This window comes from Carassius gibelio, chromosome B16 (genome assembly GCF_023724105.1).
Source record: "Carassius gibelio isolate Cgi1373 ecotype wild population from Czech Republic chromosome B16, carGib1.2-hapl.c, whole genome shotgun sequence".
NCBI lineage: Eukaryota > Metazoa > Chordata > Actinopteri > Cypriniformes > Cyprinidae > Carassius > Carassius gibelio.
Genome location: NC_068411.1, coordinates 14,632,001 through 14,644,552, shown reverse-complemented (window position 1 = coordinate 14,644,552; position 12,552 = coordinate 14,632,001). Strand labels below are relative to the sequence as shown.

Sequence of the window (12,552 nt, the reverse complement as noted above, 5' to 3'; positions counted from 1 at the left end):
ATGTCCAGTGTTCGGGGGGTAACGAGTTACAAAGTTGGTATAGCCTTCTTATCACAACATTGTCAATCGCATCGTCAATCGAAAACGCTAATTTATTAAAACGTCTCGCCACCGAACTACCTACAGTAGTTTAATTTGTGGAGGACGAAGAAAAAGCACTAATTTGGTAAATGAGCCAGTGAGAAATAATAACTTTTAAGTAGGGTCCAGTGCCTTTTCAATACTTTTAAAATGGTACCGGCTCCTAAACGGTGCCTGAACCGATACTTTAAAAAAAAGAACCACAAAAAAAACTATGGATAACTTTAAAGATCATTACAAATATTTAAAATAAATCCATAGCTTTCAGCTTGGATGCTCTCATTTCCCAAGTTGTGCTTCCCTTAATCTAAGGCTAATAAATGTATTTCACAATCTGGGTCATTATTTAATACAAAACCACACATAATGTTTCTACTGTATCTCTGTCACTCACTCTGATATTTAGTTAAGATGAGTGCTGTCTGTCACTGTCTTTAATCAGTTCTGTGAATTACTGTATGGTCATTCTTTATAAAGTAGCAACAATGTCGTTTTTAAAATACAGTACTGTGCAAAAGTCTTATGGACAAATTAGTATTTTCTCCCCAAAAAGGGTTTTAAGCCAGTTATTTATATCTTTTGCTGTAGTGTGTCAGTAGGAAATATCAGTTTGCCATTAATTTTAATAATAATCTAGTGCGATTTTGAATGCACAAGCAGTCTGACAACGGCAAAATGAATGTTTGGAAATGTAAACTGATATTTTATACTGACACACTACAGCAAAATATATAAATAACTGTCCGAACACCATTCTTTTAAGTGAAAATACTAACGTGTCTAAGACTTTTGCACAGTAGTGTATGTATAAAGTACGTATGATTAAATTAAGTATATTTAAATAAGTGTAATTAAAGTATGTGTTCGTTCATATGTGTTAAGGGCTAGATTTTCGCTGGAGGAAACGGCTGTGGTGTGATGAGCGAAAACTTTACAGATGAGAAACCGACTGCTACTTCGTGACCTTTTGTAAACTGTATTTATGACAAAGAACTGCACAGATATGGATATTCTAACAATCTATCGATTAACACACACCTTGTGTCCTCTGTTTGTTTAAGTGCGCATGCGCTGCTCCGTTCGCGGTCTGCGCCTCTGCGGATTGAAGAGCGCGCTGAAAGACGGGAGGAGACGGTCTGACGCTGGTTTCATGTGAAATTTAAGCGGACTGACTCTGAGGCGATCGGATACCGTTTCCATACCCAACCCTACTTTTAAGAAATATATTTTTTGATAAACGAACCCAAAACTGTCTGTCCTGGCTGGACTGTGATGTGATTTGTGTCACGTGCAGGTGCGATGGATCGCGTACAGACCAATAGGGTGTCGGAATGGTATATGTTTATACTTCTCATCCAACCACAATCAAATTCACTCCATCCGGATGGCGCGATTTATCTGGATAGGTTTTTTATTGTTTTTGTTTTTTTTGAATGATGACAAGCCGGAATGAAAACAAGCCGAAATGAAACAGCAGTAACGAAGCTATTATTTAAAATGTAAGGAGTAGAAAGTACAGATACTTGCCTGAAAATGTAAGGAGTAGAAGTAAAAAGTCGGCTGAAAAATAATCACTCAAGTAAAGTATAGATACCCCAAATTTCTACTTAAGTACAGTAACGAAGTATTTGTACTTCGTTACTTGACACCTCTGTAAATATTACATTTCTATATTCTATAAATATGACATTATTAGATTTCATTCTAGTAAAGTAAAAGTCAAGATAGGTGGATTTCTTTAGTTGAGGTTTATTGTTTTTTTTTAACAAAATATTAACTCTTGAAGATACCATTTTGTTGAAGTTGTTTACCTGCTGTATTTGGAGACTTCCATCTTTACTGACTTTACTCCTAAAGTCACTTTGCGGTTCTCCAAGCAACACACAATGTCTCCTTTTTGAATAAATCAGGTTTTCTGGATGAATCAGTTGAATTAATGAACCATTGACTCAGTCATAATGCACAAAAAGACAGTCAATTGACGCCATCTACTGGTAACTATAAACCTACCTAACTAAAGGCTTACTAAACTGCAACAATAAAGCACAAATGGACAAAAACACAACTTAATTGTAAATTATGCAGAATGAAAATATAAAAACAAGTGATATTTACCTATTTTTTTCTTTAGCCTATTTTATACACTGTTGTCAGTCAACTAAGCCTATAGTGCAAAATTTATTGTGGAAAATCTTTATACTTTTTATCCTTAAATTGTTTGTTTGTTTAATTTGTAAACTGCTATATGTTTGTATTTTTGACACCAACAGGAGCATCTTTCCAAAATCCGTTGTATACTAAGACAACAAAGGCTTTCTATTTCCTTTTTGAACAACTTAAAAGGGCAAAGCTGGAAATTGTTTATTTATATATTTGTTGATGTATTATTGTAGTTTATAATATGTAAAACGTTTTATGTAACTTAATTTAATTTAAAATGGGTCTAACTTGGGTTACAACGATAAAGAAAAAAATATTGAAGCTTACAAAGGCACAAAGGTTTTGTCACACTATATCACAAAAAGAAAATAATAACATATTTGTTTATTATCAACACCGCTGTGTAAAAGATGCAAAATATGTATTTCGTCAGAATACACTAACGGTGGTCAGTGGAGAAAAATGAAGCATAACGGTATCGTTATCAAACAGCAGAGGCTAACAGGTCGTGGTGATTACAGATATCACGTATACTGTATTAATTTAACATTTTACTGTCTATGAATTTAACTGACGAGATTAATTTCTGACGCTTACCAGCCAAACCTTGACCTCTTGGTTATACGTCTCCGTCATTTACGTGATGACGTAACTTCCGACGTCTTTTGAAACAATGATGGCGACCTCCATTGGCCGTGCCCCGTGACAGTACGACCGTTCACATCAGCCAGCAGTCCGTGGTTATCGAGTTACATTTAACTCTCGATTGACAAGTTGGTTTCTTCTCATCTGTCGACTTACTTTCTAGAGGTGAGTTATCATCGTTTTTTGTGCATCACATTGTAGCCGCATCATGCCTCATGCACTTAACGTTACATGCTTTTAGACATCAAATCTCTCGCAAGGTGACTGATATCATGATCCCAGACACTCTCGCTGAGATAAACATTATACAAAAATTAATTTCCTTTAATTTAGGAAATATATCACTCTACATAGATAGACACTTGCATAACCAGCTATTTGTTGTTTTAATATGGGCACGGGGTCAGCCTGACTACATTAAGAGAACCTCTTTGGCCAAATGTACAAATTGCTTTGCTTTTGTTTCAGAATATGAATCTGCACAAACTGTCCTCGCGACTGTGCCCTACAGTAAGTGGCATTCACCTGTCATTTATGGTCTTATATTTATTATTCACAACATATATTTTAGTTAAGAACATTTAATAGGATACATTCACTCATAATCATTATGTCATGCTCAGGTAACACAGAGGTTCAGGCATCTCCACATCCAAAGCAGTGGCCAGCAGCTGGAAGCAGTTTCTGAACCAAATCTGCTGTCAGTCTTCAGAACTTCAGAGCAGGATCCTGTATGTCAAAAACATTAGTGTCTTTATCAGTAGCTTTCACACATACTTATGCATGAAGCTGACCTTAAAGGGATAAATCACCACTGGCAAGATTTTTTGTATTTTTTATTTGATTACGAGAACATCAGTGGTACATGACTAGAGTGAGAAAAATATGGGGTCTGTGGGGTTCCCTTTGTCCAATAAACTTGGGTGTTACATAATACATTTCTAATAGAATTTTGGTAACACCCTTCTTTGGAAGTTTGATCTGTAGATTTAACAAAAGCCCTTGAGATGTCTAAAGTCCACAGGTTGATGCAAAAAGAAGCGACTGGGCAGACTTTCGCTGAAATAAATATATAAATGAATTAATTAAACCATTGGCATAATAATAATAGTTTATTAAAACTATGTATATTTTTTAAGGAGTTTTTTTTTCTGTTTTAATTGTTAATGTTTTTAATTGTAATTTTTACATTTAATTGTAATTTTGTCTGTTTAAACTATAAACCTCTGTTTTGCAGCACATTGTTTGCCAAAACATATATTTTTTAAATTGTTTGAATTACATTTGATTACATAAAAAAAATATAATAAAAAATGTTCAAAGGTTTATATGCATTTACATTTGATAACCACTGTTTTTGATAATACATTTGTAATAAATCATAAAACAGACAATATAAAAATGATTTCACAGGGCCCTATTATTGTTAACATTGTAGTATTATGAATTCAATTGAGTAGACACCTTTTTGATCATTAAAATTGTATTAAACCATTAAAAACAGAATCCAGAAAATTAAAACTATATTTGGGGATAAATAAAAAGGAAATAGAAAATAAAGCAGATTTTTCTGTAAATGTTAGATCGGAGCATCTTATCTTTTTGCTTTGCTTGGTCATTTATGTATTACTTAAATATTTACCTGTTTAACTGCACCTTGAAACTCCATGTAAAATATGTTCTGGAAATCTTCTACATTCAATCCTTCTTTGCCCTTTCCTTTCTCAGTCGTTTCATTCAGAAAGACATACTGGGCAGTACTACACGCTCCCTGCGGCTCACATCCAAAAACTCTTCCCTCATGGACTTCCTCCACGCTTCCAGTTGCAGGTTTGGAAACCGTGCTGCAGTATGTGTGTGTGTGGAGAACATTAGCATTGATTAAATACAATCCAAATAGAAATGCCATTGCCATGATTTGTGGTTGAAGTTGCCTGGACGACTAATGCATGTTTGTGCTCTTGTTTCAGATTAAAACATTTAATGAAGGCTGCGTGATGGTGAGGCCGCCGGCGCTGGAGCTTATCTCATATCTTAAAAAGGCTGATTACAGCAAGCCTCCGCTGCGTTATATTCTCTGTATCCTCAAACACAAAATTCCAATCCAGTGAGATGTTTTACTTTGTGCATGTTTTTCCACAATGATTCCTTGACCGTGTGCTTTAGATGGAGATATAGGCACTGGAAAGACCATGTCTTTGAGTCATGCCCTGCACTACTGCTACACTCAGGGCTGGCTAATCGTGCACATACCCGATGGTGAGCTGCACTGACACTCATTCTATCAAAAAGTAAGGTTATATGAAGTTTGGAGTCTGATGATGCTATGATGTTTTCCCTGTAGCTCATCTGTGGGTCAAGAACTGTAAAGAGCTGCTACCATCGTCTTCCCGCCCCTCACGCTTCGACCAGCCAATCCAGGCATCCCAATGGCTGAAGAACTTCAAAATCACCAATGAACGCTTTTTATCCAAGGTATATCTTGATGTGTTTATTCTTATTCTTGTGTATGTGAGGAGATGTTATTCAATGTTTTTAATACTTATCACTTATTTATTATTTTGCTCAATTTGATCATTTATTAAGCTGCTCTGATATTAATCTGATCAACTGACAGATAAAGACAACACAACAGTATGTGTGGACAAAGAGAGAAAGAACTGAAAAGGGGCAGCCTTTAGGGGAGCTCGTCGATCAAGTGAGTTTTATTCATCATCTTTATCATAGTAAACATTACACTACTCCCTCAACGTGGCTACATGAGATCCCACAGTGTGACATGATCATCATGTTCGTACAGTCTAAAAAGCAAAAGTTGTAAAGGATTAATAAAATTTGCACAGTGTGTGCCCAGCTTAATTTTAGTTTTATTGATCACATTCTTCACACTTTTATTCTAGTTTTCAGTGTATATATATATATATATATATATATATATATATATATATATATATATATATATATATATAAATTCTATTTTTTTTTTTTCTTTAATAAATGTTGATTGTATTTTTAATCATTTAACCTCAACTGAACAGGGTGTGAATCGCATGAAGAGCAGCAGTGATGTGGTGGGCGCAGTGCTGCGAGAGCTTAGGCTGCAGGCAGGGGGCGCCACCGAGGGCGAGGGGGCCTTTAAACTGGCTGTGGCTGTGGATGGAGTCAATGCGCTGTGGGGCAAAACATCTCTTAAAAAGGAGGACAGAACTATGGTATGTTGGTGTAAATTAGCCATAATAAATGAATATGAATGCAAATTATTTAAATAAAATTATCACATAATTCTAGTGTTCTGATCAAATAATTTATGTTTATTTGTTTGACATCCTGCTTTCATTTCCTCTTTATGTAGTGTGAGCCAGAGGAACTGACTTTGATTCATAATCTGAGGAAGATGATGAAAAACAATTGGGTAAAAAAAACTCTTACTTGAAGGAATAGTTCACCCAAATAAGAGAATTTGCTAGAAATGTATTCACCCTCAGGCCACCCAAGATGTAGATCATTTTTTTCATATAGATTTGGATATATTTAGCATTACATCACTTGCTCCCCAATGGTTCCTCTGCAGTGAATGGGTGCCGCCAGAATAAGAGCTCATCTGATAAAATAATCCAGTAATCGACACAACTCCAGTACATTCATTTACATGTTATGAAGTAAAAAGCTGCATTTTTAATAAACAAATAAATTAAGACATTTTTACCTTAACTGTTCCTTCCAGCTAAAATGTGAGTCCATCTATCCATAATACTGCTTTCTCTAGTGAAAAAGTCATCTCGTCTGATGCAGGAGAAAAATATGCAGAAGGACAGTTTACTATTGAATGAAAGCCGAATTTACAAAAGCAAAGTACCATTAAACAATAAAAGAAGATAACAGGAGTAAGCATAAAACTGGAGGAAGCATCAATATGGATTTAGGACAGGTATTTTAGCCATAAGTGAGACATTATGAGGGATTTGTTTCTTACAAATATGCAGCTTTTCACTGCACAAGATATTCATCGATGGACTGGAGTCGTGTGAATTAATGCAGAGTTTTTCTCTGCTGTTTGGACTCATTCTGGCGGCACCCATTCACTGCAGAGGATCAACTAGTGAGCAAGTGATGTAATACTAAATTTCTTCAAATCTGCAATGAAGAAACAAACTTGTCTACATCTTGGATGCCCAGAGGCTGAGTATATTTTTTGGGGGGGTAAACTCTTCTTTAATATTATAATACAGATTTAAATCCCAGTGAGTTGTTCACTCTCTCTTACTCTGTCATAGAGTGGAGGTGCTGTTCTCACAGCTTTGTCTCAGACCGGCTCTCTGTTCAAGCCACGGTCTGCCTTCCTTCCCAGTGAGCTCTTTGGAGAGGTCAGCAGCCCCCACACACAAAACAATCCCATTATGTCTGCTTTCATTAAACTACAGAGTAAATGCCTTAAATTGACAAAGATGTGTTAAAAAGGCTCATTATATTTGCACTCTTTTTCTTTCTTCCTCTCATTTTGCTTATGCCTTCTGTCTTTCAGGAGGGGTTTGATCATATGGAACCGTTTGTGCCAGTTTCTGTGTCCAACTACAATGAGAAGGAGTTTGAGAGCTGTTATCTGTATTATTTAGACCGCAACTGGCTGCAGCATCCACACAGTAAGTTTGTGCATTTATTTGCCTGGAGTCTGAGCAGTGCTGTGTGCAAAGAGAATTATGAGGCCATATAAAATGTAGGAAGTTCCTGTTTACAAGTTTGCCATTCATAATTATTTAATGTCCATTCAAGTGATTTTGGATCAAATGGATGCCAGGGGCAAAGAAGTTGCTAGGGTGTCTATGGAAATGTTTAGAGAACAAGTGAAAAAAAAATTAATTCATAATAAATGGGTAAATAACTGAGTTAATACAGTAATATAGATGTACAGTACTACAAAGAGTAGAAAAGATGCAGCAGAAAAAATGCAGAATACAGTTTGTTCTTGACAGCAGAATAACCTTTCAGGCGTATGCTACTTGATACATTTTTATTTTATTTTTTACCAACAGGTCTATCTGAAGAAGGAAAGAAAGAGCTTATCTTCCTCAGCAACAAAAACCCATCCACCCTGGAACGATTGTGTGCCTTCTTGTAATGCACATTTGCTCTCTCTCGCTTGTGTATATCATGTGATTTCAATAAATGTATAAGCATGCAGCTTTTTCATAATAAAAATTAATTTAGACAAAAAAAGTGAAAAATGTGTTTTCTTTTTTTAAGGTATTAGATTTTTGATCTTATTTGATAAAACCGTTTAACTTAAAAAAAAAAAAAAAAAACTAAACAGAATAAAACATTTCGTTGGATGTCACGTGGTGAGGTGGTCACGTGATCGCAGTCTCACGCCACGCGGAACTAGGTTGCACGGTGCGTTCAGAAACTATACAGAAGATTAAAATGGTTCTTTAAAACAACATTTAGAGGACAGTATTGATTATAATATTTCCGTTTTCAAGGATCGGATATACGTTCTCATATACATACGGGTTTGTCTGCTAGGAATAAGCTGTGAGAGCACGTTTAATATTTGACAGAGCATTGTTTACACGCAACAAAATTCCCCATCATCTGATCGACAGAATGAGAGAGACGCTTCTGTTCGTTCTGCTGACTGGACTGATCACTATAGCGAGAGGTGTGTAATCAGATAAATAATATAGGACGTATGTTTATCATGTTTTTTTTATTTGTATTTGTGTGCTTGTTTGTGTCACTTCGCTTCACATGTCCAGCTGACGACTGTCAAGCTCTGAATTTCGGTCATGGTTCGGTTGTGTGCGCGTGCAATGCGACATACTGCGACTCGGTGGGCCGGACTGGGTTGCCAGATCCCGCTCAGTTCTTGTCATATGTCAGCAGTAAATCTGGCAGCAGACTCGTGAAGACTCAAGGCCAGTTCCAGAAGAACAGCACCGCTGCAGGTGAGACTGCTAGAATAATATCAACGTCTAAAACTCTTAAAGGGTTAGTTTGCCACCCCAAAATGAAAATTAAGCTTTGCAACACATTAATAAATTGCATTTAAAAAAAAAAAAGAATAAAAAAAACATTTTTTTTTAAATTGTAATAATATTTCACAATATTACGGTTTTAACTTTTTTGATGCAGCCTTAGCGAGCATGAGACATTAAAAAAGCTTAATAATTTCAAACTTGTGACCACTAATGCACAGTATGTGTAAATATTATTAAGGCATCCTTTCAAAATGTTATATTTTGTCATTAGTCCTTTTAGAGAAAGTGGTATATATATATATATATATATATATATATATATATATACACATTCACACACACATACATACATAAATGTCTCCAGTCAAAACCCTGAATATGGAAGCATAAGAATAGCAATATTAATTTTGAAATGTAATATGCAAAATGGCAATTCAATATATAAAATGGAATTTTTTTTCCATATTTATATTTTCCCATACATTTGTGCAAAGATAAGTGCAAAAGGGAAATTAAGTTTAATTAAAAACGTACAATTAAATTATATAATTAACATATTATGGAATCTTATGGGTAGCAGTATTCATATTGAAAAGTAATATGCAAAATGGCAATGCAATATGTAAAATGGCAATGTATTTCTGTATTTCTATTTCTACATACATATGTGCAATGATTAGTGCAACAACAAAAAAAAGGAATTATCTTACATTTGCCATTATATAAATTTAAATACAGAAATACATTGCTGTTTTACATCTTACATTTAAAAATGAATATTGCTACCTACATGCTTCCATTCCTGAACACCTCTTTTTGTCTTCTCAATCTCAGCTCTCCGAATCACTCTGAATCCCAGTCAGAAGTATCAGCGCATTAAAGGATTTGGGGGAGCCATGACAGATGCAGCAGCTATGAATATTCTGTCCCTGTCCTCTGGAGCTCAGGACCAGCTGCTCAGACAGTACTTCTCCACAGATGGTGAGCGGGACATTTGGAAAAGAAAAAGAAAATAGTTTCAGCAGTCGTAGTTCTGAATGGTGCACATCCCTGCCTGTCACAGGTATAGAGTACCGTTTCGTGAGAGTGCCGATGGCCAGTTGTGATTTCTCAACTCGCCTCTACACGTATGCTGACACTCCAGAAGACTACGATCTCCAGAACTTCACCCTGGCTGAAGAGGATATTCACATGAAGGTATCATACACAAACAAAAACACAGCAAAAAATAGTTGCTCCAGCTGTGTTTGGAGCTGGTTTCAGATTCAGGTGTTGTGTCTCTCCCAGATTCCCCTGCTGCAGCGGGCTCAAGCTCTCTCTGCTCAGCCTCTCAATCTGTTCGCCAGTGCTTGGAGCGCCCCCGCCTGGCTGAAGACCAATGGGGCGCTGATTGGCAAAGGCTCTCTCAAAGGCAAGCCAGGAGGCAAAGAGCACAAGACCTGGGCCCAGTACTACATTAAGTGCGTAAAGGAACCTAAAACTGTATTTAGATACCAGTATCTTATCTATAACTAACTACAAAAAAAAATAAAAAATTCCCCGGGCGCCGCAGCATAAATGGCTGCCCACTGCTCCGGGTGTGTGCTCACAGTGTGTGTGTGTGTGTTCACTGCTCTGTGTGTGTGCATTTCGGATGGGTTAAATGCAGAGCACAAATTCTGAGTATGGGTCACCATACTTGGCTGAATGTCACTTCACTATTCAAAAGAAATACATTTCCAGCCCTTTTAACCTTTTACTAAGGCCTTTCACCTGTCCTTTTCAGATTTCTAGAGGAATATGGGAAACATAATCTTTCTTTCTGGGGGTTGACATCAGGAAACGAGCCCACTGCAGGCGAAATGACAAATTACAGTTTTCAGGCTTTGGGTTTTACTGCGGAGACGCAGCGTGACTGGATCGCCCTGGATCTGGGTCCAGGGCTCCATTCCTCATCCTTTCCCCAGACCCGCCTTATGATCCTTGATGACAACCGACTTCTGCTTCCACACTGGGCTAAAGTGGTAAGTGTGGAGCATGGACAAAAAGAGGGATGGGGGGGTGATTCAAAAACCCCATTCATCTCTGTCTCTCCACGTTAAAGGTTCTGAGTGATGTACAAGCGGCACGTTATGTCCACGGGATTGGTTTTCACTGGTATCTGAACAACATTGCACCACCTGACATCACCCTGACTACCACGCACCACCTCTACCCAGAGTACTTCCTGTTTTCAACCGAGGCGTGTGCGGGGTGGAACCCGCTGGATCGTGGGGTGCGTCTGGGCAGCTGGGACAGAGCAGAAGATTATGCACATGACATCATACAGGTACACGGTGTATTTAAAAAAAATAAATAATAATAAGATTGACTTTATACAGTGGTGGACAAAATTGTTAGAACACTTGGTATATTTGAGCAGATTCTGTTGATTTTGAATCAGTTGAATTATCATTATTCAATAAAGGCTTACATGTGGAGTTTATTCATATTTAATGTTAATAATAATATGTTAATATTTAATTATACATATACTCATATATATATATATATATATATACACTATATTTTTGTGCACTGCAGCTAATATACAAAGTGGTTGCCATACAATGTATAGAAAATGTAATTATTTAAAAATTATTAAATTATTCCTTTTTTATTTAGGACCTGAATAACTTTGTGACTGGCTGGACAGACTGGAACCTGGCCCTAAATCAGGATGGAGGGCCAAATTGGGTTAAAAACTTTGTGGACAGCCCTATTATTGTGGACTCAAGTAAAGACGTCTTCTACAAGCAGCCCACCTTCTACAGCATGGCCCACTTCAGGTAAAACTCCCTCAAGACACCCTTAACAGTGACAAGATTCAGCTCTTGGATTAAAATGGTTTCTAAAGATTAAATGTAGTGTTCGCTAGCATACATGTTTATTGCGGTTTACTGATTTTTTTTTTCATCATACTAGGGTTATGTAAAACGACACATTATTTTATACATCATTGAGAAACCTTTTGTACCTGACAGCAAGTTCCTGTGGGAGGGGTCACAAAGAGTGGGCATGTCCTTCAGCCAGCACACCAGCCTGGAAGTTTCTTCCTATATCAGACCTGATGCCTCGGCCGTGCTAATCATTCTCAACAGGTAAAAGAATGTGATTGTTTACGCTCAGCTGGTGTCGTTGCATCACGTCATGTGTATGTATGTAACATGTTATGAAATTGCAGGTCTGAAGAGGAGGTGCAGTTTGAAGTTTGGGATCAAACGCTGGGCTTTCTGCCAGGAAGTGCTCCACCTCACTCCATCCTCACACTGCTGTGGAGCAGACGCTGAACAGCTGTACCAAAACACCATGTCAATAAGCCACATATGCACCTTAATGAGTAACTCAGACCATTTCAAATGACTGCAGCAACCATGATTACAAAGAAATCATTTCTCTAGATTCAGCGGTGCATTATAATCGATTCATCTCACTTGCTAAGCTGTTTACGTCCATGGCAATCAAAAGACGATTTATGGGACAGAAAAACAATTATTTTTACAGAAAAATAATGTGACTGAGTCATGTTTTAACAAGTAATGCTAGCATTCCTGGAAAAACTTGATGTATAAAATTCCTTGCACTGAACACACTAAGAATTAAATAGACACAATAAACGCAACTTCTCACAGCCATCTCGTCTGAGAATGCATATTTATGTCAACAGAAATCA

At 36.9% G+C, this 12,552-nt stretch overlaps 2 protein-coding genes across 2 annotated transcripts; both read left to right on the top strand.

The window, feature by feature from the left end:
* The first annotated feature begins 2,875 nt into the window (after window positions 1–2,875).
* dap3 (death associated protein 3) lies at window positions 2,876–8,108 on the top strand. Its single transcript, XM_052579662.1, has 13 exons — window positions 2,876–3,051; window positions 3,355–3,396; window positions 3,510–3,617; window positions 4,615–4,716; window positions 4,857–4,965; window positions 5,053–5,145; window positions 5,231–5,361; window positions 5,504–5,584; window positions 5,925–6,098; window positions 6,239–6,298; window positions 7,161–7,250; window positions 7,409–7,526; window positions 7,917–8,108. The coding sequence occupies exons 2-13, from the start codon at window positions 3,358–3,360 to the stop codon at window positions 8,000–8,002; spliced, it is 1,191 nt and encodes a 396-aa protein (XP_052435622.1). The 5' UTR covers window positions 2,876–3,051; window positions 3,355–3,357; the 3' UTR covers window positions 8,003–8,108.
* A 124-nt stretch (window positions 8,109–8,232) lies between these two features.
* Window positions 8,233–12,514, top strand: gba (glucosidase, beta, acid). Its single transcript, XM_052579661.1, has 10 exons — window positions 8,233–8,542; window positions 8,640–8,828; window positions 9,696–9,842; window positions 9,925–10,058; window positions 10,149–10,321; window positions 10,627–10,864; window positions 10,945–11,169; window positions 11,505–11,668; window positions 11,864–11,980; window positions 12,064–12,514. The coding sequence occupies exons 1-10, from the start codon at window positions 8,488–8,490 to the stop codon at window positions 12,167–12,169; spliced, it is 1,548 nt and encodes a 515-aa protein (XP_052435621.1). The 5' UTR covers window positions 8,233–8,487; the 3' UTR covers window positions 12,170–12,514.
* The last annotated feature ends 38 nt before the right edge of the window (window positions 12,515–12,552 follow it).